At 38.8% G+C, this 25896-nt stretch overlaps 3 protein-coding genes across 3 annotated transcripts in view; 1 reads left to right on the forward strand and 2 right to left on the reverse strand.

Moving 5' to 3' along the window:
* Positions 1 to 253: 253 nt before the first annotated feature.
* On the reverse strand, positions 254 to 9429 carry LOC121728189 (required for meiotic nuclear division protein 1 homolog). The gene is made up of 7 exons (XM_042116325.1): positions 8962 to 9429; positions 8373 to 8528; positions 7523 to 7600; positions 3367 to 3444; positions 2782 to 2912; positions 2374 to 2525; positions 254 to 1381 (listed from the first exon to the last, which is right to left on the reverse strand). Exons 1-7 carry the CDS (start codon positions 9330 to 9332, stop codon positions 1169 to 1171), a joined length of 1179 nt encoding a protein of 392 aa, XP_041972259.1. The 5' UTR covers positions 9333 to 9429; the 3' UTR covers positions 254 to 1168.
* Positions 9430 to 11049: 1620 nt separating this feature from the next.
* LOC121728190 (crossover junction endonuclease EME1) lies at positions 11050 to 15880 on the reverse strand. The gene is made up of 9 exons (XM_042116326.1): positions 15647 to 15880; positions 14749 to 14885; positions 14070 to 14243; positions 13644 to 13816; positions 13322 to 13395; positions 12751 to 12856; positions 12232 to 12314; positions 11635 to 11747; positions 11050 to 11263 (listed from the first exon to the last, which is right to left on the reverse strand). The coding sequence occupies exons 1-9, from the start codon at positions 15771 to 15773 to the stop codon at positions 11114 to 11116; spliced, it is 1137 nt and encodes a 378-aa protein (XP_041972260.1). The 5' UTR covers positions 15774 to 15880; the 3' UTR covers positions 11050 to 11113.
* A 6120-nt stretch (positions 15881 to 22000) lies between these two features.
* LOC121728184 (nucleoredoxin-like) overlaps positions 22001 to 25896 on the forward strand; it is a 53550-nt gene continuing 49654 nt past the window's right edge. Inside the window, exon 1 of the mRNA XM_042116319.1 lies at positions 22001 to 22375. Coding sequence (XP_041972253.1) covers positions 22019 to 22375 — 357 coding nt within the window. The 5' untranslated portion in view covers positions 22001 to 22018. The remainder of the gene's footprint in view (positions 22376 to 25896) is intronic.

Raw genomic sequence — 25896 nt, forward strand, 5'->3', positions numbered from 1 at the left:
TCGCGCCAAGTTTAGCGCGGACGCGTCGCGGTTTTTGCTCGTTACCGATCGCCGCATTGTCTGATTACGGCGGCCGCACCAAAATGGCGGCCGCGATAATTGCATCTCGCGATAATTAAATTAATGATTGTCCAAATACTCGCCCATGAGCAACCGCAATTATAATATTAACTAGGTAATTATCTGTAAATATGGCACAGCCTTCGCCGCACACCTGAGGAACCTTACTTTAACGTTAATTAAATTAAAAATGTCGCGCTATAAAATAAATATATTTATTCTTACGTTACGTACAGCTATTTGTGTCATGTGTAACTTTTACGCTGCAATTTGTGCGTTACAGCCTACAGGGTAAAGGCTATACATGAGTAATAACTAGATAGAAATGACAAGTATTTACATAATGCAATAAAAACCGGTAACAGTATAATTAGAAATATACAATTGTGCTTTAACATTCCAAGTCAGTCCAATAATAGTGTCGATATTACTATACTAATTCACAGTACATTACAAAGTGACTGATAAACTCTCCAAAGGTCACAGACAATGTGATCAAGAAATGCCAGTAATTATGATAGTTAAATAATCTCACTTATCAGTTATCAACTTATCACTAATTATTTTACGTTCTTGGTATAGGAATATTTTAACACCGTTTTGCACTTTTTTGAAGCATATAGAAATAAGTATAATAAGCAATTTCCGGCGTGCTGTTTTATTTCAGGAAGACTAGCGATTGCTTATTTTCGTTACATTTGGAAACCTAATGTAAAATAACAGTTTTGTCTTGTGAATGCGTAAAAAACCCAATATAGTTCATAAAGGACGATAGTTCTGGACATTCATCAACTAGCTTACCACCCGCACCTCCAGCAAGTCCTAGTATCTTTACATCACTCAGAACATCACTTTCATCACCATCAATGCTGTTGAGATTATTATCAAGACCATGTGTCACTAAGCCATCATCCACTATAGTCACACTGCTGGTAGCATCATCATCACTAAGTCCTTGAGTCCCTATGACATCTTGTGTTACACTGCTAGTGGCTCCATCATCAAGTTGTGTCACCATATCGTGACCCACGTCACAGCTGGTAGCATCATCAAGTTGAGTCACAATGTCATCCTGTACTAGTGTCACACTTCTGGTAGCTCCACGCTGTCACTGCAGCTCCCCAACTGCTGTCACTACAGCCGGTGCGACTGCCGGTGCTGCTGGCCAGTACCGCTCGAAGACGTGCAGCAGCTCGAAGCAGACTTCGGCCAGGATGAGCGCGATGACCCAGAGCTCGAGGCGCACGTGATGCCTGTCCGCCGCCCACGACCACAGCAACTCCAGCAGCTCCGCGCAGTGGGACAGGCGGGAGTTCAACACCTGCAGTGATAGGAGTGATTACCGATTAGTTACCAGTCTCGGTACCCGTACCATACTCTAGAATAGGGGTCACCAAATGGCGGACCGCGGTCCGCATCCGGACCGCCGCGACGACCCATTGTGTGGGGACCGAGCATTTTCGAAGATGAACTTCGTTAACAATTCGGTCTCGACTTACTGATGAACATCTCCAGAATTTAATATGCAAAAATTTACACTTTTCTTATTGATATGTAAATAAATACCTTTATAATTTCCGTAATTACCTTTGTTTACTAAATATTTTTTCATTAAATGTGTGGACCGCGAAGGTCACTTTATTTCTCAAAATGGACCCCGAGCGAAACTAATTGGTGACCCTTGCTCTAGAACCTAGATAAAAATTAAATCATAACGTATTAATATTCACTTCCAATAAATGATCTAAATTTTATTCACAAACAACTTTAAGTCGACTAATTGAATGTTCACTTATGGTGGAATAATTGAGTGTCATTTAAATTGGTAGCATATTGTTACGGATGTACGACAGTGCCATCTAGCGTCAACCGGTGGAATCACTCGGGAAACACAGACAACATAAATCCCCCTACTTGATACTAGATGGCGTTAGGTGCGCGAGTACATGCGCGAATTTTGTAGAAACATTCCACACTTGTTTACGCGAATCGAATACTTCCTAGAAAGGAACTTTCTGGAACTCGTCTCGGCCCATATAAGTAGCCGCAGGTAGACGAGCCAGTGAGTCAGTTCAGTTTGAGCGATCTTCAACAACAACAAGTAATCAAGAGTGATACCTACGACTTGGCTAGGCGACCTAGGATAGTGGTATTGCTTAGTTTTTTTTTTCATATCAATCAAGTAACACCCTGCTCATATATCAAGTATAAGCAGACATTGGCAAGGGTACTCATCAAAGTATACCCTGGTCCGTCCAGCGGGCCCTGGCCTAGCTCGCATACTGACAAATACACGCGGTGAGATCACGTTACCCTGGTCCGGCGCGGTATGGTGAAGTAGGCGACGGTGTGGGAGTACAGGCGCTCGAGGCGCTCCTGCTCCCAGTAGCGGTCGGGCGTGTCTAGCAAGTCCGACTCCACGTTCAGCCGGTGCCGCAGCGTGAATACCTGGCCCAGCTTGCGGACTAGAAAACAAATATCATTCATTTCCAACTTGAACGCTATATGACTCCTACCGTGGAACTAAGCTCGACGAAAGGAACCGGCGGTAGAAATTCTCGCGCGGGGCCGCTTTTAACAAAAAATAAACTAACCAAGAGCGTGTCAGAAATCAGAATCATTTCATGTTTCTTACTGTCATAGAATAGTAATGCCAAGGGTCAAATTCGGTAAAGTCAACACATTGTATGTAGTTGTAAATCTCAAAAAACACACACATACCGAGCTCTTTCTTGTCGACGTGCACGGCGCCCTCCCGCTCCATGAGCGCCATGTGCGAGCTGATGGACGACGCCAGCTCCTCCAGCCGCTCCTCCCACGCCCCCAGCCGCGCCGACTGCGCCATCGCGTGACTGCAACAGATATTATATCCCTCAGCACATTGATTCATAAATCATAATACTTGTTTGACTCTGATTCATCTACGTCTAACACTGACTTGCAGTTAAGCATCAGTCATCAGTATTCTGTATTTACCACGATTTATGATCTCTTAGATTTAAAGAGACAACTGAAATGGATATTATAATTAATAATAATTAATAACTTATTGCAAACACTTTCTATTTGGTTATTAAATGCCAAATGGAAATATAAAGAAAATGCGGACTTATAACAGCAGCATGAAGCTGTTACTGTATAATCTCTGAATCGGCCCAGTAGTTTTAGGTCTACATACACTCATGATATTGAAATAAAACAAATTTACTATTCTTCTCAATAATTTGTTTCATTTAAATTTGTTTTATCTTTATCACATTAAGTACAAACTGAAAAGTATATTATTATCAACACTATGGTTCTTACCTGAATGCATACTTTTCTAAAGAATTGTCTTGATCAGGCACCAACACAATCGCTTCCTCACTGAGATGACAGTTCTTCCTGAAAAACATTATCATAATAATATGTAATAAATAAAAAAAAAATGTTTTATTTCCGAATAGATTTGTAACAAATACTTTCAGAACGTTGATGCTAATGGTGCCTACCACCGGTTCGGGAACTATCCCGGCGAGAAGAACCGGCGTAAGAAACTCGCACGGGGTCCCACTTTTTACCAAAAAAGTGAGAAAAAAATTAATCTTAAATAAAATTTACAATTGTAACTTAAAATTATACAATGTCAACATCCATACATAATTGTAAGTCATAATATAATAATGTAGAAGTAGCCATCCTACTCCCAAGATGTGCCATCGTTTATGAAATCATTGACCTTATAATAAATAGGCTTTGGCACACAAACGTTCTTTGACTACTTTTTTAAATTTATTAATCGAAAAATTTTGAACGTTTTCTGGGATTTTATTCTACAGGCGTATACATTGACCTTTAAATGATTTACTAACTTTACTAAGTCTGATCATCGGCAAATCCAGCTTGTGCTTATTTCTGGTGTTCCTACAATGAATGTCACTTTTAGCTTTAAATTTACTTATATTTTTTCTAACATATATTACATTATCCAAAATGTATTGAGAAGCAACAGTTAGAATACCAATTTCTTTAAATTTATCTCTCAGAGATTCAAAAGAAGACATTTTATAAATAGAGCGTATGGCTCGCTTCTGCAGCACAAATATTGTATTAATGTCGGCAGCGTTTCCCCATAAAAGGATTCCATATGCCATTCTACTATGAAAATAACTAAAATATACTAATCGTGCCGTGTCTTCATCAGAAATTTCTCTGATTTTTCTGACTGCATATGCCGCAGAACTGAGCCTACCTGCAAGATTAACAATATGAGGACCCCACTGTAATTTACTATCAAGTGTTATACCTAAGAATACAGTGGTGTCTACCAAATTCATCTTCTCATCATTCAATAGTACATTGGTTTGGACTTGCCTAACATTGGGCAAAGTGAACTTTACACATTTAGTTTTACTGGAATTTAATTACTATATTTCAAAGTTAGCAATAAATAAATACTTATGTATTTAAGATTAAGAAAGTTTTTTAGGGATAGGGATTCATAGGTGTGTTGAGTTTAGTCAATGTAGTTTTGTTTTTAATTTTGTTATTTTATTTAACAATAAACATGATAATAATAATAACTCCCACACCGGTTTCGTTGATGGTGGCCAGTTTCATTGAAACCAGGCCAGCTACGCAGGAGTAATTTTATGGTGCCCAAGTGTGTGCGCAGTACACAAGGGCACTCTCTATTTCTTCGCTCTAATAACCCAGTGGGAGGGAAGACCGACACGACCGGCGAGAGATCAGGCGCAGGACCGACTTTTTACATGCCCGTCCGACGCATGGATCATCTTACTTGTCAGACAATCAGGTGATCAGCCTGCATTGTCCTAACTCCTAACCAAACTTGGGAATAACATGTTTCTAATGCGGGAATCGAACCCACGACCTCCGAGTCAAGAGCCGCGCTATATACCACTAGACCACGGAGGCGTTTGTAAACAAGATATGAAAGCAAGAAATAATATCCTAAGATCCGACAGTAAAATTCTGCATGAATCCTTTTTTTTTTTTTGATCAAATATATTTTAAAATAATCTTTAGAACGTATAGAATGGATTAATGTTGGGTTGCCTTGTTAAAAGTAGCCGCAAGTACCTCTAATTGAGCAAAATGAAAGCCCGTAATACAAATTTGCGTGTATTCAATAGAAAAGTAGGAGAATTAAGAAGGAATGACATTGAGGAATAACAGGACAATACACATAAAAATAAAAAAAAACATGTTAAATAAAAATAGCAACCTTGCGAGTTCTCGACGTCCTCAAATAATGCCAGGCATAATAATTGTAGGCCTGAACCATAGTAAAAGGAGGGGAAGTAAGTTATCTTCATACAAAGGCACCGCGCGCGGCTTGTATGTGTGCGCCATAGTATCAATGCGTCGCCACACGGCACACAACAAAATCTCGGAAAATATTTCGGCATTACCAGTCGGGGCTAACACTTTATGCTGCACGCTCGCGCCGCGCCGCGCCACGGCTAAACGAATCAAAAATGTCCTATCTTAATCGCAGGAGTAATAGATATTGCTGTGTGTTTGGGTGTTTTAATAGTAATGCAACAATTCCAGAATTGTCTTTGTTTAAATTACCTGTTGAACAGGAAAGGTCAGTACTACGCACTTATTCTAGCATAATATAATAATTTTTACTTGATGATCAGATCATTTTTATTGTATTAGTTTTCTATCACACAAAGGAAGTAGGTAGGTAGGTAGATGTACTTTCCCACTAGAACATAGTATAAATAAGATAATGTTTTGTGTACTTATGATCCGTCAACTAATTTGCCGCTATTGCTTTGTTTACGTAATAGTAATTTGCCGATTTCTCTGTGTTGTAGACCATATATTAACTAACTACTTACAGTCAATTACTTATTTTAAATCGTAAATAAAAATAAGTAACTGACTTATTGTAAATTATAACAACAGATTTGTTTATAGTAAGTATAAGAGACAGGCGTTAGTTTTTAATGTTGTTTACCTATAGGGTATTTTTATAATTTTATTTAGACATCGGATTATATGCACGATCAAAGTGCCGAAATATGCATGCAAATATGCACGAAAAATGGCCGAAATATACACAAAATATGCACAATAAGGATTTACTTTTTATTAAAAGTCCGCGACGTTGCCGCTGTTCATGCGGTTGCGCGAACGAAGCGCGGGCGGCCGCTCCCACACCAACCCGCCGCGCCTCCGCGGTCCGCGCCGCCTAAAATTGACAACCCTAAGACAGTAAGTAATTATATCGCGGATTGGGCCGGAGTTATCCTACTTCCCCTCCTTTTACTATGCCTGAACCATAGATAAAGTATTATAGTAAAGATGTAGTCTTAGCCCGTCATCGCGTGGCCATTTTGTGCTTATTTTCATACAAGTAGTGTGCGTTTATTTTCTTGAATATTTCTATTTGACGATTATTTCGAAGCACATTATGATACAGGAAAGAAAGTCAATTATTTCATAATATCGATTAACTATAGTTCTAGTGATGAGAATCCGTAAACACACTTAAAAAGCTATGCAATTTTTATAGCCAAATTCTTAATTGATGTGACATTTTTAGCACTAATGCCTTATATAGCACGAATAAGGTATTAATAAACTTCTAAATTATCTTTTTAGCTTACAAAAATACTGGTTGTAAAGCCGAAAAAACGTTGTTCAAAACTTACGTATTTAGTGTTAAATCCAAGTGTTTGAGGCATTCTTTGGCCATTCTTATGGTTTATTATTTAGCGGAACCACAAAACTCAATAATATCTAGCATTAAATGTTCACTAAAAACCTTTATTAGCACTTTTATTACATGAAATATGCAGACCGACTCCTTTGTTATGTCCTAGTAAGTAGGACATAACATTACACGCTTTTGACGCTTATACACCGATATAAGGCTCGCTCCAGTATATAGTACCTCAATGGCCTGAACATTTGTCATATACAAAAGTGATGGCAACCACAGTTTACGGCTATCGTGCAACTGGCAACCATGGATATTCATGTACAAGATGCATAAAACTTTAATTTGGTATCAAAATTATTTAAAAAATCGATGCTTCAATTTTGATGAAGAACTATGTCTAATGTATACCTACCTTATTTTGTCACATCATTTTCTTTCAAATGATGTAAAATTTCAGTTTACGTTATAAGTTATAACTGTTCACATTTTTCGCCTCAACTCTGACGCTGGCAACTCCTAAATGGGGAGGCTTACGCCAAAAGAAGAAGAAGAAGAAGATGTAAAATTTACTGAAAACAAATATACATGCAAATTATGCATTTATCTCATGAACATTCAACTTAATTAGAGGTACTTGCGGCTACTTTTGACAAGGCAACCCAACATTAATCCATTCTATATAATCTAAAGATTATTTTAAAATATATTTGATCGAAAAAAACGATTCCTGCAGGATTTTACGGTCGGGTGACGGTCGGATCCAATACTATAACAACAACTTACGCATTCTTCTGATAGAAGTAAGTCATCACCTCACTCTCCTTCTTCACCACCTCACTCGGGTAGCTCTCTATTTCAAACCTGAAACAAAAACATTTTCTTTATAACTGCTAAAATATTAAATACAACATGTTCCCTGCAACTTCAATTTTATTATCAGAAACCATACAATTTTGAAAACATAACAATCCTGTCCCAGACAGGCGTGGTCGCAGCCTGAAATTTTGGGGGGGGTCACTCAGTAGTCACTACACTATTTTTTTTTATCTGCACCCTCGGACGGTTCTGGGTTTTATTTTATTTTCAATTTTACCTTACATTTTGGGGGCAGTCATGTCCCCTGTGACCCCCCCCTTCGGACCGCGCCTGGTCCCAGACCCATAATATCAAATTTCATCTAAATCAGTTTGATGTTTAAATATAAACAGACTGACATGCTTTTGTAATCTTCTTACATTTAACTTATCTTCTTAAATTTTAAACGTGGGAGAGCCATGATTCGGCACGAATGGGCCAGCTCGACCGGAGAAATACCACGTTCTCACAGAAAACAGGCGTAAAACAACGCTTGCGCTGTGTTTCGCCGAGTGAGTGAGTTTACCGGAGTCCCAATCCCCTACCCTATTCCCTTTCCTACCCTCCCCTATTCCCTTCCCTTCCCATCCCTACCCTCCTCTATTACCCTACCCTCCTCTATTACCCTATTCCCTCTTAAAAGGCCGACAACGCACCTGCAGCTCTTCTGATGCCGCGAGTGTCTATGGGTGACGGAAGTTGCTTTCCATCAGGTGACCCATTTGCTTGTTTGCCTCCTTATTTCATTAAAAAAAAGTGTAAAGTTTTGTATTCTTACGGTTTAATAAAGTCCAAAACATTTTTTGCCTCCAGCTCGGTGCAGTTCCAGAAGACAACTGAACCTTCTTGGAAGAACAGGATCTCCCGTGGTTCGTCCCCAATCTTGTAGACCGCATTAGCAACCACCACATCACCCACTTCCTCAGCTTTGGATCTGTGAATCAATGTTCAAATAAGTTGTTATTGCTTTGTAGACATGGACATACCCACGATTTCAGCTAGGGGGCTTGACTTCTATTAATCTGACTGAAAAGATATTTTGTTTCCAAGACTTCATTTTGCGCAGAGTTGGTAACATGTTTATTATATAGGAAAAATTGGCGTTTATTTCATCTTCTAGGAGGAGGGGCGGCTGCCCCTGTTGCCCTGGGTACACCCATGTTTGTAGACACATAGCTATTTAAAAAGTTGTTACTTAAACATAACCATTGACAAAATGTAATAAATCTACATATTGTACATAGCTTTACTGTACCTATGTATAATCCTTTTTTTTATGAAGTAAAATATTTTGTAACTACCAAATTCACTTTAAAACATTTCACCATGATTACATCAATACCTAACAAGACATTGCATTGCCTTACGTTCCCGGTTCGTACAGCTTTTGTTGGACTAGCGCTTGTCTGATGCCTTTTAAATCGTAGGAATGTGCCGTCGCATAAGCCAGAGTTAGATAATGTCCATCCTTTTTGGGTAGATCCTCTAGAACAGCTTTCTTGTGGATAGTTTTCTTTTTCAGAGGTATACCTTTGTTGTCCAAGGCTAGGGTCGGTTGTATGGTGTCGACACAGTAATTCCTTGCAGAAAAATACTGAGCCGGAAAAACCATATCATTCACTTTTGTTATGAATTGAACTTTTGCCGCAGAAAATCTCTGAACATTGTTGATAATAATATTTTGTGGATTTAGGGTTCGGCATGTGGTCAATAATAACCGAGACATTAGGACACTCATTTTTATATCCAAATTGCAACTTATCTTAAAATTTTAACTTAACTTCTAGTGTTTCTAGCGCTATTATAAATAAAAATAAATGAGCGAAGAGGTTATATTTTTGACACTTCTGACGGTCTGACAACTTGACAATGACAAGTGACAGCTAAGTACAACTTTTTAAAATATTTTCTTGTAATTATCTTAAGTCATAATTTTTACAGCCTAAATTATTAAGAGCCGTGTCATACGCGTTTTTAACGTGTGGCGTATGACACGGGAGCCGTGTCATTTGAAAAACGATTGTATCTCCCTCAAATTACATTTTAGAAGGTTCTACTCTGAACAAAATCATCTTAATTTTCCACGTAGAACAAGCCTATAGGCTTCGCCTCTGAATATTCTGTGAATTGAAAAAAAGTAGGGGCCGTCAACCTTTTTTAAAAGGTGCATTCATTGCGGATTATATGGAAGCCGCGTCTTATGGGTTTTTAACGTGTGGCGTATGACACGTGACTCGTGAGCCATGTCATTTAAAAAGCGATTGTATCTCCCTCAACTTACACTTAAGAAGGTTCTACTCCGAACAAAACCGTCTAAATTTTCTACGAAAACAAGCTTATAGGCTTCCTCTCTGAATATTCTGTGAATTGAAAAAGTAGGTGTTGTCTCCTTTTTTAGGCCACCGTACATTATCCGAAATTTCTGATCACAAAAATTCGGACGCCCGCCTAACTAGCCTCCAGCTAACCTAATCGCCAGGTCTATGACAGAATAATGTAACTGCAACTTATAGGACTGGTACTGACTTCAAAATTATGAAGATTGAGAACAGAAATACTGAGTACAGAATAAGAATTATTATTTAATACTTTTTAGTTCAGTTTAGAAAATTACTATTGTTTTTAACTTGGAAGTCGGTTTTAATTTTTTTGTTTAAAAATAATAATTTTACTCTTTTTAGGTTTTCTACAGTTACACAGTTTTGGCCTTTTTTACTAACATAATTGTCACCAACACACCTTGGTAGCCATAACATCAAATTCGAATAATAGTATTATGCTTTATAATAACAAAATAACATTAAAATCATTAGACAAACTACAGAATAATGATCAAAAACATCAGTCTCGATCTATAAGACTACGAAAAGTACTAATAACAGGGTCATAATTTGATGATGCATGGTGTAGTGTCTATTGTGGTGTAGTGTTGATGATGATGATTAATGTAATCAGCAAAGTAGCTTATGATTTTGGTATTTTAAACAACAGCGAAACTCCCAAACACGTATCTATAAGGAATCAGGAGTTCTGTTCAGCACCTTCGGGACAGTGGTATACCATGGTGACAAATTTTACTTTTTGGTAGCATAATATGATCAAAACACATCCCATAAAACCAAAATAACCATAGGTTCCCATTTGATTTTCAAGACCGGTCGGTAATCATTATGGGCTGGTGACCGGTCATAGGTATAGGTATACCAGAATCTGATGGCAAAAAGTGAGAAAATAAATTGATTCTAGCAACACCGGGGTAATAGGAATAAAACATTTGATCCTTTTTTTCCTTAAGCGGCTTCTTCTGTGTGAAACATGCAAATATAAAAAATTATCAAATGATCAAGGATATTTTTAGAAAATCTGCCGGCAAAATTTGTCATCAGATTCTGGTAGACCTATATATTATCTCTGAATAAACAAGTTATTATCACAGTCTTTAATTCGGTTAGCTTCATAATATTATACAGTAATTATTTATATCATTATCTAGTTTTATTATAATCTAGTTCAGTCGAGTCAGTCAATCAGTAGGTCTCCATCCTCCGCCGTGAAGAGCGTGTGCAGTTTGCGCGCGAACTGCGGTCCGAGCGCTCGCGCCCCGCCCCCCGCCGCCCGCGTCACCCCCGCGCCCGCCACCGCCTCCACGCCGCCTGGCACCTGCAAAGCCTGCAAAACGAGATAGAAAGCTCTTGATATTAAAATAAGATCGGAAAGCGACCTGACGAATTGGTAATGGTAAGTAAATGTAGCGTATGAAACAGCTATGTTCAAAATTTCTCCTCTGTTCATTAAACATACACACCATAGAACTTAGATTTTACGATTTTTCTTGAGGCTGTTTTTTTTCAGTCTCATTCATCAGACAAAGTTATTACAACTGTAGCTTTGTAATGTGTTGACATAATATTTTTGGAAACATAACTATGTGGCCGCTGCAGAATTCCCAGTCCCAGGAGAACTAGTCCTGAGTCCATCTTATACCGCCGCTTTACAATTTTCATGTCCTATCATTAATCCTTAGACGTAATTTCACGTACCTCGTACAGCGCTTTGGGCAGGGCGTATCGCCGTGCCAGCGAGCGCGCGGTCTGCAGCGAGGACTGCGGCAGCACCGCCAGCATCTGCTGCCACAGCCGCGTCACGCCGTTACCTGCCCTCAGCACGGATAGTTTGAATATTTTTTAAATTGGTTTTATAATAGGTGTATGAGGGAATACGCACTTACAGTATGTTATCTAGTACTTTTATCTATAAAAATTAAAAAAAAGAAAACGAATTTTTGCCATTTGTTTGCAATACAATATTTTTACAATAAAAAATTATTAATTTTTTATTCTTTATAAATACCTAGCTTATGAAAAATCTGATTATCCCCCCCTGGCCCACCTGGGTAATTTGCCCCCCCCCCCCCCCCCCCCCCCTCCCTGGCACCAGAACCTGGGTACGCCCATGTCAGCACCTCCTCGAGTGTCTATTGGATCACATAATGTTTTATGTGTGGGGTAGTCTTGATTGCCTGTAGACAGCTGCGTAATTGCAACTTTATCCAATGGTAACGTGTTCTAATATGTATATATGTATGTATATGGGGTATGAATTTAATATTATACATAGTAACTTCAGAGAAAACTAACCGTCTCCGTCGACGGCTACGCATTTCTTATTGTCCCCCTTCATGTAAAAATCCGCTTGTTCGTCGAAAGCGCGCTTCGCCTTCCTGAAAGATCACAATTTATTGTCACTTTAGTTATACTTTTATAGCACAGTAACAGCTAAAGTAATAATTGTCATTTGTGGTAACATTTGTTTGGGTGCATATCTGCTGAGGTTCAGGCATTCACATGTCCTCCCTCGCAGATATCATCCCGCTCACAGGTCCCTCTCGAGATCTTCCCTCTCAATTTTTATCTCTTTTACACTGTTTTATATCTTCCTTCTCAACTTTTGTCTCTCTCATGTGTGTCATATTTTGTCTCTATCTTTGTGTATTATAATATTGTCTCACTTTTATTGTTCAAATAGCCGTAAGTTTTGTAAATAAATTACGCACTTCTCATCTGATAGTTGAGTTATATTTTACTCCTGCCCAAACTTTTACAATTAAATATGTTTAATAAATTGTCTGTCTATGAAGCAACTACTCTAGTACTAACTTGTAGGGCGCCTCGGCGATGGCCTTAGTGAACTGCAACACGGTCAGCGCGAGCTCGCTGGGCGTGTTCACCAGCAGCGCGTCGATCTGCGCCGACACTAGCAGGTCTGGAAATATCAAGCAGCAGTATTAGAACAGTATGTTAATGTATTCATACAAACATGCCCCAATCTGTTTGAGTGTATGCCACACATATTCAGTCTTAGCATGCCTACAGATAAAATTTGAAAAGAGAAAGAATAGAAACACTAACAGATTTAATGCTTCAACTCCCAAGCAGCCACATGCGGCCGCGATAACAATAGCTAAGCTATTGTGTCTGGTTTTTCCACGATCGAGATAAGGATAAACTGACATACTATTTTTTATCAATATTATGTCACTACTATTCTATCGTAGAAAGAAACTATGAAAAATGTATCTTTTGTGCATACTTGTCTCTTTCACTTACGCACAAATGTCAGTACCGCGATTGCTGTATGTATGCGAATTGCGATAGGAATTTTTCGTGCACAAGTCACTTAAATAGTTTAGATGTTTAGAAAGTGTATCTTTCTGCAAAGCGACTGCACCTGTAATGGCCATCTCCAGGTCAATCTCGTTCATCAGTTTTCGGCTGCTGTTGTTAGTTTTGCGACCAGAAGATCTGTAACATTAACTTAAACAAGTTACTTAAAACACAATACATCTAGTGAAGGATTAATAATATACTAGATGTTTAGAATTTTTTTGCAATAAATTTATTGATTCGGTTGCCGCGCTCAAAGCCCGCAATAAAATCTATATAATAGCTTAAAAATATCGTAATGTATCCTTTTTCAGGTCCTTAAATATCAAAAAATTACAAAATTTAATTCAAATTTCTTCAGAGGTCTGAGAATTCACCAAACTCACTTAAAATAATCTTTGATCCCGAACATGACCAGGGTCAGCTTGCAGCCAGCCAGGTCCTCGACAGTGGCCATGTGCGAGGCCAGGGTGTGCGCCTCCACGTGCGGCGCCACCTCCTCCGCCGTGCACACATACAGACCGCGGTCGCAGCGCTCCTGGCTCGCTGATAGCCCCACCTGGAGTCATAAAACATTACATTGATTAAATTATTAAGATATGCTATTTAATATGTAACCTAATAATAATTATTAATCTTAATAGTTAAATTTTAATATAACTTTGATAATATTAGAAGTCAATTATTATTATTTTTTACTATCTTTTTAAAATAAATTTCCTTTGTTAAAGCAGATACTTCATCTAAAATAGAGGACCCAAATCTTCAACTCTTAAATAATGCAATCATTACAACAGTTAGTAAGAATGTACCATTCCCCCAGCATTAGTCAACACAGGATCCACGGAGCGACTCCAAAGCACCAGCGAGGTGTCCCACAGTGCGGGGGAGGACTTAAGGTGAGCCCCGGCGGCCCCAAGCTCTCGGGGGATGTCGGCGCAGTACCACGTGGCCAGCAGCCCCGGGTGCATCTCAATATGCATGTGCTGAAACATTATAATGAAGAATGTTTATTTCAAACTTGTCCTACAGTAACAGTATGCTTACCACCACAGACATACATCAAGATAGATACCGCATGTGTATGTACTTCGGGTGCCATATCGTATGTGTATGTACTACGGGTGCCATATTGCATGTGTATGTACTACGGGTGCCATAAATGACGAGCAATGCTCAATGCTTAATCAGAATTTTAAAAATGCCTAAATGCCTAAAAGTGCAGTACTGAGCTGTAGAAATTCAAATAGAAATGTTGGCCTTGATAATGGACACATTACTTATCATTGGTACGTCACAGTACGGACAAATAACTAGGGAGTTGTTGATTAATGATACTAAAATTACTTACATAGACAACAGCTATTACAAAAACAAAAATAATAATAATATTATATAAGCAGCAAAGGATGAAAAACATTTTCAAGAATATCCATTGTGATTGTGTGACTGTCCCAGTTAAATGTAAAATAATACTTAGCATGAACTCACTTTCATACACTCCCCCGGCTTGTAGATCTTATTGTTTTGTTTAGCGAGAGCTCTCTCTCTTCTTCTTTCTTCCAACAGTTGTTTCTTAGTTTTTGCTGCAATTTGACTGCTTGGTCCACTGGTTGAACTTGTGTAGGCTATTAAAAAATCAGGATTATATTGCAATTTTGTATTCTGTGAACCAGAACCTAATGGGTTTTGGTTGAATGAAGTAAGGTTTTATTTTGCCTTCTCATTATTGGGCGTTTTAATAATAACTAGCTGTTTGACCGAGCTTTGCTCGGTATTCGATAAAACACGAATAAAATGACATTTTCTAAAAATGATTCCTAGCTAGATCGATTTATCGCCCCGAAACCAATTATATATATATATATATATATATATATATATATATATATATATATATATATATATATATATATATATATATATATATATATATAATTGGTTTCGAAAAAATGACATTTTCTAAAAATGATTCCTAGCTAGATCGATTTATCGCCCCCGAATGTCATTTTATTCGTGTTTTATCGAATACCGAGCAAAGTAAAAATATATATATATATATATATATATATATATATATATATATATATATATATATATATATATATATATATATATATATACAAGAATTGCTCGTTTAAAGATATAAGATTCTGGACGTCACATTATCGTGGACGCAGACTTCCACTTTAACCCATCAATCCCCAATCTGTTGTGTCTGCGATACCCACGATGAAGGTGCTACAACGTTCGGCACGTTATATGCCGATTAATTTTACGCCCCGCGGACGTTTCGTGCGGTTCAGAAGAGAGTAGTGTATTTTGGTAAGTAAATATTATTTATGTAATAATAGTATGTTTATTTAACAAATAACAGGAATGTCCTTACTTTCCTGACTCCCATTTTGACTGCTTGAAGTCGACACAACATTTATTTCAGGTAGGAAATCATCTTCATTGTCGTTAGCACTTGCATTATCATCAGAAGATAAGTCGACTGTAGCCACATAATCCATTGTAATGGACGTTAGAAATTTAAGTTTATGTGATTTATTGCATAAATATTTTATAAAAACCGGTAAAAATTCAATTTCAAGTTTACAATGTTTACAAACAAGCGCACGTGAAATTGAAACTGTCGAGCAGTGTTGCCAGATGGTTTTGACCTTTTATGTGTAGTGGGAACTGCTAAAATCTGTATAAAATCTGTATGGCATATTGTCTCAATTTTCTGTATAAAATCTGTATTAAAGTCAACAAAAAATACCTCATAATGATTATCCACGCTTTTTTATGAAAAAAAGGGTTATGTATTGACGTGATAAGGTGATAATCGTATAATAAATAAAAATATACTCGTACATAAATTGGTAACTTTTTATTTATAAAAATTTAAAATCTAATATAAAAAAAATTAAACACACTAAGGGCCTGTTTCACCACTTCCTGATTAACGTACCGGCGGATAGGTTATCCGCAACTTTTTTGACAGATTCTCCATACTGACATGTCGAGAAACTTAAGTATCCGGCACTTATCAGGAAGTGGTGAAACAGGCCCTTAACATAATAAAAAAGCATAGCAATAAGATAGAAATATTATTTTCATTAATTTTTTTTATTAAATTTCTACAGCAACTGCTAATCAATCTCTAGATTATAGCATTGTTTCGCAACAATCAGTTACTTTGTATGCAAAAGACCTTCAATGGTGCCCGATTTAGCTTGTTTCGTTGTTAAATTTTTACAAAATTAATCATATTTTCAAAATTCTGTAAATCTGTATAAATATCTGTATCCAGTACTTATCTGTATTACTCACCAAAAATCTGTATAAATACGGAGAAATCTGTATATATGGCAACACTGCTGTCGAGTGTCGTTTGACGTTGACTTGACGCCTGACGGTCGTTTGTCAACTGTCAAGTGTCAACATTCAAGCACTGTCAAGTGTCAACTGTCAGTTTCAATTTATTCACTAGCAATGGTCTATACCTCAACAATAAGTTCGTAAAATAAGGAAATACAAAATTATTACATATGGTAATGATTTTCCTAAAGGATTTACCGCAATGATTTTAAACAATTTTTCTGTATCGTTAAATCCAAATTTTAATCTCAGTCTATAAAGCAACTGTCAACTGTGCATCAATAGACAATAAGAAAAGAGAGTACCTATAGTCCGTCAAGAAAGTGAAGAAATTAAAAAGTGGCAACATCGTAGTGTCATCCCTTTTTTCTTAGATTGGTTTGAAAGGGATGACACTACAATGTTGCCACTTTTTAATTTCTTCACTTTCTTGACAGACTGTACATCAGTATATATATTAAGTCTATGGTACATAGATTCATTAAATCACTTATTCCACCTTACTAAAGACGTCTTAATGATTCAGTAACTAAATTTAGTCAAGTGGAATAGCATTTAGAAAGTTACTAAATGCTATTCCGCCTATTCCACTTGACTAAATTTAGTTAGGTACTGAATCATTTAGACGTCTAAATTTATACTACAGACTACAGTTCGACAAGGCTATATTTATTATATGAACGTGGCGAGAAAAGGAACTATCTAAACGCTTCTATCATACAAAAACGTCATTTTTGACATGTGTTTGACAGTTCTCCTTTACAGCTCAACAAGCCAATAAAGAAAAAGAAGAAGGCTTAAATTAAACGTGGGTGACATAGACGGGAGCGCTGCTGGTAAAGGAGAACTGTCAAAACCATGTCAAAAATGACGTTTTCGTATGATAGAAGCCAAGAAGGGCTTATATATCTTTGTATTAGATCCGTGGTTTCTAAAGTTCCTTTTGACTTTTCTCGCCACGTTCATATAAAGCCTTGTCGAACTGTACCAGCAGCGCTCCCGTGAATGTCACCCACGTTCATTTATAGCCTTGTCGAGCTGTAATGCAGAGTCGAAACCACAGATGAGTTACTACGTAAGTCGAAGCGCATCGAAGCGAATTACCGAAACTGAACATAAAAAATTCAACCTTAACTCCAGAGCGTAACGCACACAATATTACTTCTGAGTTCTGCGAGACCAATCAACGTTGGATGGGCGCATTCGCGCGAATTCTCGCGAATGCGCGCGCCTCTTCAAATTCTCAGAAGTGATGTGTGCCTTAACGCTTTGGAGTTAAGGTTGAATTTTTTATGTTCAGTTTCGGTAATTCGCTTCGATGCGCTTCGACTCTGCGCTAGTATAAATTGACTCTAAAGTGGACAGTGGTATACTCCACTCGGGCTAACTTGTCGCTAGCGGTCGTTGACTCCCTGTCAAAAACTTGTCATTTACCATATAAAACCACAATAAACAATATCTGACACTTCATTGTCAATCGCAGTTTATATGGAAAATGACAAGTTTTTGACAGGGAGTCAATGACCGCTAGCGACAAGCTAGCCCGAGTGGAGTATAGACGCTTTACTAACATTTGAAAGAGTTTTGAAGGGATTTCCGGGTAGTAGACGAATTTGTTCTATATGAATGTTTATTAGGAACCGCGATGTACCTATTTTATTACATCTTAGGTAATATAGGTTCCATATTTCATACCTCTACCACAGAATAGATAATTATAGTACAAGTACCTCTACTCACTTTGTAAACACCGCACTGCCTTAATTTCGTAAGCACAATAAGTAGGCTGGGGGGTCCCCTGTTTAGCCGTATAATAAACGCTCCGCCAGAGCACCTCCGCATAATATAAGGGTCGTGCAACAACTAACAGCCCCCGTGCCCCGCCGCCGCAGGGTCGGGGCAACTGCAATTTGCCCCGGCTTGTAATTGCAACTGTCTCAAGTGTTTGTCATAGTGATTTGTTACCGCTTTAGAAAGTTAAGCTGTATAGTTTCTCAGAATACAGAACAATCTGTATTCTGAGATTACTTTCATCGTTTGATGCTTTCTATTATCTAATAAGCAGAAGACTATGTTATGCTGTATTATGTCACATTAATTGCAAAATAATCGGGACGAAAACGTACCGTAGCTTTAAAAATGATATAAATAGTGAAATATTAAGTGCTGGGGATAGAAATAAGTTATTTTGATTTGCATTATCAAAAAAACTACAAGTACATTAGTAGTTACATAATCTATACTAATATTATAAATGCGAAAGTATCTCTGTCTGTCTGTCTGTCTGTCTCGCTTTCACGCCAAAACTACCGAACCGATTGTAATGAAATTTTGTATACAGATAGTCTAAAGCCTGAGAAAGGACATAGGCTACTTTTTTACTGGAAAAAAGGGTTGTAAGGGGGTGAAAATACGAAAATTTGTTCAAATTAAGTTAGTTCCGAAAATTCATACTAGATGGCGCCGTGCGTCTCTTACATCGCGCTAACGCTTGCCCAACATCTTTCTATAAGAGGTGGTATTATCATACATTATGGGTAAAGTTGTGTAATTGGGAGGCTAAATAAGCTTTAAAATTTGGCATAATATATAAAGTTTAATTTTAAAAAATGAAATATTATATGTGCACACTGCACAGCTGTTTTGATTTAAGGGGTACCAGGGTTTTTTTTATAAAAGCTTTTGACACCAATTTTGTTGACATCGAGCGCTATAAACTGAAGTCCACGCGGACGAAGTCGCGGGCAACAGCTAGTATTTTAATAATATTACTGAGTTAGCGTGTGTAGTTTTCCATAATTAAATTGTTATAATTAAGTAATTATAGATTATAATTTATAACACTTTAGTGGCTTTGGAAGCTTACAAGGTTTCTAACTTTGCCGTCCACAAAAATTAAAGTACCTTACCTACATCTATGAAATCAGAAAACGTTTGTTACTCCCTTTAAGTAATACATCAGTAGATAACATCAAGGCATAGAATTAAAATTGTCCACCGTACAAAGTAAAGTTGGTTCTAAGTCTCGATTTTTCAGGACTAAGACATTTTTGTTTGTTGTTGCTTAAGAGGATACACGAGGAGCTAGAGAAATGAAAAAAAAGTACGTGTAATATCCATAGCTGTCTGCCTTACCTCAAGCCTATACCGCAGAACGCGATAGAGACAACTGTAGAAAATCAACGATTCGTTGTCCCCTGATTCCTTCTCCAAAACTTAACCGATTTAAGTACTTTTTTCATTAAAGAATAAAGAAAGGCTTGAGCTGTGTTCCTATGTTTTTTTTTTGTATAATCTAGCCAAATCGGTTTTCTGGACGTTTGAACACAGCGGAAAATCTGGGCATTTTTTTGGATTTTTGAACGTTCATATCTTATATAATAATTCATTTATGAAAAAAAAGAAAACATAAGGACTTTGTAATTAGTGGCCGTAGATATTCATGAAAAAATTATAACTCTACTAGCATTATCCAGGGAGGAAACAGGGGACAACGTTTGTATGGAAAAAAGGGCGGTGTGGACTCCTCTTAAGAGTTAAGACATGTTTGAAAGGACCCCGCGTGTCCGGTTTTTTTTTGTTAGGAGATATTTAATAGAGTCCCAGTAAAGAAATATAGGAAGGATTTAAATCACAAGTAATGTACGAGCTGTTTCACGTGATAATCTAATATTTGGGCAGCGACGTTTAGGGCTACATCTAGTAGACTTGAAGAGTAAGCGCTTAGGTACTTGAATCACGACAGCCCTAAGGGCCTGATTACAGCTACCGAGTATAGTGGCGAGACAGTGCTCTCGGCCAGGAATTAGCCGAGAAAAATGTCTCTACTCGGTGGATGTAACAATGGCCATAGACAATTGCAATACGAAATATCCGTTTCACTAAACCTTACTCCTTAGTGACTTAACTGCATGTGTTTTGCACAGCAACAATACAGATTACTAATAATTATTATATTACTAGGTACATAAAACCTGTTTTAAGTGACCGCCAGTCCTAATATCGCCGGTACCCGATGTTGGTATCGGTATTGGAGTGACTAGTGAGCCTAGTGAGTCATTCCGAGCCGCTGGCGATCTCAACCCGCCGCAGCCCGCGCGCCGCTCGCCGGCCGGGGGCAGCCAGCGGTGAAACACAAAGATAAACGATTATTACATTAACCTTGTATAAATAAAGAGGAAAACTGTGCAATTAAAATTGATGTTATAATATATTTAAAAAAAATAATACTTTTTGTTATTAAGTAAGTTGTTTCATGTGACACACATCACACAATAATCAACAAGCTCGACAGGTCTAGTCGTGTATTCTAAAGAATTATAAAACACACACAATAATAACTATAGGTCTTGTAGCGCAGTTTTGTAAAAGTTAATTGAATCCTTTAATATTAAAATATATGTATGTGATACGAAAGTTTGACAGATAATTATCTTAAACTGCTATAATATAAACATTAAACATGATACATTATTACGTACTTGGTACCTACACATTTTGTTCATAATATAATAAGGACGTCTCAGCCAAGAAGCTCTTTAAAACTTTTACTAAAGCTTTAACAACATTGCATAAAACTTGGTCTACAGACTAGACGAGCTACGCGCGTAGCACCCCGTAGCACGTCTACGACGCGTAGATAACGGATCTACGAATCTACGACGTAACTGGCATTACTAGCTGTAGCTGATAATAGTTAGGAAGTTACTTAGTACTTGTTCTAGGTAGGAAGTAATGATGCTACATTATGGCACTGTTGCTGTGCAGCACAAAACTCGTCTGGATTGCCTCCACTCGCCGTGCAAATAACAATCATAAAACTAAGCTAGTGCGGAGTCAACGACCGCGCCCCAGTCGTATGTAAATGGCTTCAAAAGTCCATTGTAAAAATTCTTAAGACTTGTCCCCTCTGCTCGCTACTCCGTGCCCTCGCGGCCGGCCCTCAGTCCGCCGCCGACCTCGGGAGCGAGCACACGCCCGCTCGCGCTCGCGACTAATAAAACTTATATTTGAGGATCGCTTAACTTAGCACCACGCTCCGAGTATGGTCACCCTCGTCGTGTCGTCGCCCCGCGCTCGTGCCGGTGGTTTCGGCGATACATTCCATCGGAATTGATTCAGTCTGAACTGAATCGCACAATAACAGTTCGGCACGTAAACACCGCGAAATTCGCGTGAGGTGAACCGCGCTAACTCGTGGCCGGCGACTGGTGAGATTGTTGGCGATATTTTGATCGGTTTAGAGATATTTAGTCGTATTGCCCGTGTTTTGTAAAATTCCCGGTGTTTCGAGTGAAGCAGGTGGTCAATTTGATTAGAACAGCCCGTGTTTGATCGGCATAACCCGTGTCGGGGTGCGCTGAGCTCGGCGGGGCGGGGGCGGGCGGGCGCGATGGACTGGCGCGAGAAGCTGTTCGGGCGGTCGCTGGTGTCGTGCGCGGGCAGCTCGGGCGGGCAGTGGGAGCTGGTGCCGACGACGCGGGCGCTGGCGGATTGCGCGGAGCGGGGGGAGGAGGGCGCGGTGTGCGGCATCTACTTCAGCTTCGCCAACATCAGCGACGAGAGCGACGACTTCGGGCCGCGGCTGCTGGCGGTGGCGGCGCGCGAGCCTCGCCTGCGCGTGGTGCAGGTGGTGCTGTGGGCGCACGTGGGCACGCCGGAGGGCCCGCAGGAGCGCGAGGCGGGGTTCAGGCGGGCGCTCGCCGGCAAGCCCTGGTTCGCGGTGCCCTTCCACGACGTTGACACCAAGGTAACTTGTATTTCATATCACGAACTAATAAGCGAGGTTCCTCCTTCCCTAGCATGCAATAAGACCAAGCTAGCAACTAGATCAATTCTTCTGCTTCAGTCTCGGTACGTTTCTTAGATTGCGCTGGCGAAAATCTATTGGTCAGGGAGCCCTAGAACAATTTTTTTTGTGACTAACATAATATACCGATTTAAATAAATCTTCGGAATCGGAATCGGCTCCAACGATTTTCATGAAATTTAGTATATAGGGGGTTTCGGGGGCGATAAATCGATCTAGCTAGGAATAATTTTTAGAAAATGACATTTTATTCGTGTTTTGACCGAGCATAGCTCGGTCATATAGCTATTAAATATAATATCATGTAGCTTGTCCATTGACATCCGCTAACACTTTTAACCGTAAATAGGTACATATTTACCCTCTTACTTACGTATAACGTAATCGAATGTTGTAAACAGTCTGACAGACAGACAGCACACCGCTGTTTACCGTGTGCGGTGTATGTAACATTCGTTTTGACTCAGAATCATTTAAAATTAACTCTGTTTGATGTCTGACAACAGTTTTAGAATTTTTTAGTCAGCTAAATATTATCATTTTATTCAACATACACTCACATAGAATTAGAGGGCAAACGACCAACCTGATGGAAATCAACTACCGTTGCCATTGGATACTCTCAACATCAGAAGTGTTGTAGGTGCATTGCCGGCCTCAAGGAATACGCTCACTTCTTGAAGGTTCGCAGGTCGTAATGGTATGGATTACTGAAATACTGCTGGCTACAGTATTGCTTTTCATATATTATATTTTTTGTCTATTATATTTTAAAATCTAATTCTCATTTTAAAAGCATTCTAATTTAAAACAAGTTACATAAATAAATTGTTTTTAAATTTAATTCACTTACATTTCAAACTCCTTAATGAACTAAAATAGCACAGTAAGCATATACACAGACAAACAGCAACAAAGTTGTCAGTGTGTAGACAAGCGGCAGTAAACATCATGACTTAGCACCAGGTATGATCATTAACTAGGCAGTTTATCGCCCACTTGTTCCTAGATACCTAGGTAATTAAGTACTTTAGGTACTACATACTTTATATTCTGATGATGAAGAAAATTAAACTAGAAATTGGGTGCAAGATGTCGTTAAATTATAAATACATAGGACGTTATTTTATTCCAATCTAGCGCTGGATTACTTAGGGAATAATGTAATGGGGAACTGGGACGCAATTGTGCAAGAAAAGCGTTGTATTGGATCACTGGATTGGAATAATATAAAACGGCTATTTTAATTGTAAACTCTGTTACTTCTTCAAGCTGAACGAATTTGGATAAAATTTGGTATGGATATACATTCCCCGGAAAGGATAATATAGAGTACCTATATTATATTATATAGCGTAGTATATAGCCTATATCTCTATTAGCTCTTTAGGCTGAACGGATTTGGATATTTGCCAGCCATATTGCATTGATTGATTGATTCTGTAATTAACTTTGAGACATGTAAGGTGAAACTCTGCTCGAATAAATATCGCTCAGTGTATAATTCAAGACTTTTACTATTCTCTAACAAAAGTTAATAAAAATCAGCGAAAATAAAAATAAAGTTTATTATCCGCTTTTAAAATAGAAACAAAGTGGGCGCTATAATAATAACTCCCACACCGGTTTCGGTGACGGTGGCTGGTTTCATTGAAATCGGGCCAGTTACCCAGGATTCATTTTATAGTACCCATGTCTGTGCGCAGTACACAAGAGCACTCTCTATTCCTTTTACTCTCATAACCCAGTGGGACGGACGATCAACACGACTGGCGAGAGATCAGGCGCAGGACCAACTTTTTACATGCTCATCCGACGCATGGATCATCTTACTTGTCATACTGATTGTCTGCTGTCTGCTGTCTGTGATCAGCCTGCATTGTCCTAACCAAACTTGGAAATTACATGTTTCCAACGCGGGAATCGAACTCACGACCTCCGAGTCAAGAGCCGCGCTCTAAACCACTGGACCACGGAGACGTTATGATACCTCGAGACTGGTCAAACTTATGATAACCCTCTGCTTCGTTGAGGGTTAAAATATAAGCCTGTACTCATGTATTCATGGGCGTTTTTGATTGGTTAATAGAATTTGTCGCTGGCCAATGAAAATCCCTATTCGCTAGCAAATAGACTCCTATCAAAAATCATCAGAAGCTTACCTACTACAAACTGTTAAAAAAATAAAAGTTGCATTTTATGGCATGTTCATGGAGCACTCTAACGTAAAATTAAATATTCAAAATGTCTCTTGACATCTACTCCAACCATACATTACTTCGTACCTAAACGAAACATTTCACTAAACTTAATAACTAAAACGCTTTACCCGATGTAAAGCTAAATTTACTGTAGCGGGAGCGGGGATTAAAATAATTTCTAACATCCACGCACTTGAGGGCCCCGGTGATTACGCACCCTGGTTTAACCCCCCTGTTTAACCCCCCGGCTTAACCCCCGGGGGGAGGAGGTATGCCATAAAATTGTCATCGCAGAGTAACGGCGCTGCGACTCGCGACGCTAATGTTTCGAATTAAACCGAGCTCAAGCATAACAATAACTTTAGTTAATTATACTCAAGATTCAGTTTGTCTTCTCTTTGTTGATTGTTTATTTCGTAGACGGTAACTACTAGTTACGAAAAGCCATTAATGTAAGAGTCTTTTTGACTGCAGTTTATATATCCTCCTAGCGCTTCTGACGTTAAAATATTTACAAATCAGCGACAGCGACGCTGTTTTTTTAAATGAAATAAGGGGGCAAACGAGCAAACGGGTCACTTGATGGAAAGCAATTTCCGTCGCCCATGGACACTCGCAGCATCAGGCGAGTTGCAGGTGCGTTGCCGACCTTTTAAGAGGAAATAGGGTAATAGGGAATAGGGGGGGAGGGTAGGGATGGGAAGGGAAGAGAATAGGGGAGGGTAGGGAAGGGATAGGGGATTGGGCCTCCGGTAAACTCACTCACTCGGCGAAACACAGCGCAAGCGCTGTTTCACGCCGGTTTTCTGTGAGAACGTGGTATTTCTCCGGTCGAGCCGGCCCATTCGTGCCTAAGCATGGCTCTCCCACGTATATCTATATATGTTGAGAAGATAAACTCAAAGAAAACTGAAAGCGGATATAAATTAACTAGAGATTGCAAACAAAAAAGTCCTTATAGAATATAGGACATGTTCCTAAGCATTCTAGGAGCACTAAAATATTCGGACGAGGCCTGTTGAATGCTGTGCAAATTCACCGGAGCTCAAAGTTGTTAGCTGTGAGCTGTGATGTTAGACTTCAGTATTAAACGTATTTGGGGCGGAAAGTTTCGGCTTGCGAGTTATTTTGGCCGAGGATTCATGTCCTGTGAGTGGCGTACTGGCGTGTTTTGAGTTAGTTCTGCAAACTAGGCCGGCCCCCGTATCACGTATCTTGCGAGACCAATGCGATAGCAATTATTGTGCGATAATTGCTCCA

This window comes from Aricia agestis, chromosome 6 (assembly GCF_905147365.1).
Source record: "Aricia agestis chromosome 6, ilAriAges1.1, whole genome shotgun sequence".
Classification (NCBI taxonomy): domain Eukaryota; kingdom Metazoa; phylum Arthropoda; class Insecta; order Lepidoptera; family Lycaenidae; genus Aricia; species Aricia agestis.

Excerpts from the sequence above, each read along its gene's own strand:
- LOC121728190 (XM_042116326.1), bottom strand. The coding sequence starts at position 15,773 with ATGGATTATGTGGCTACAGTCGACTTATCTTCTGATGATAATGCAAGT. Across the intron at positions 14,244-14,748 it reads AGCCGGGGGAGTGTATGAAA|CACATGCATATTGAGATGCA; the intron begins GTGAGTTCATGC and ends ATAATGTTTCAG. Across the intron at positions 12,857-13,321 it reads CCTGGAGATGGCCATTACAG|ACCTGCTAGTGTCGGCGCAG; the intron begins GTGCAGTCGCTT and ends TGATATTTCCAG.
- LOC121728189 (XM_042116325.1), bottom strand. The coding sequence starts at position 9,332 with ATGAGTGTCCTAATGTCTCGGTTATTATTGACCACATGCCGAACCCTA. Across the intron at positions 8,529-8,961 it reads AAGCTGTACGAACCGGGAAC|ATCCAAAGCTGAGGAAGTGG; the intron begins GTAAGGCAATGC and ends ATTGATTCACAG. Across the intron at positions 7,601-8,372 it reads GTTTTGGACTTTATTAAACC|GTTTGAAATAGAGAGCTACC; the intron begins GTAAGAATACAA and ends TTTTTGTTTCAG.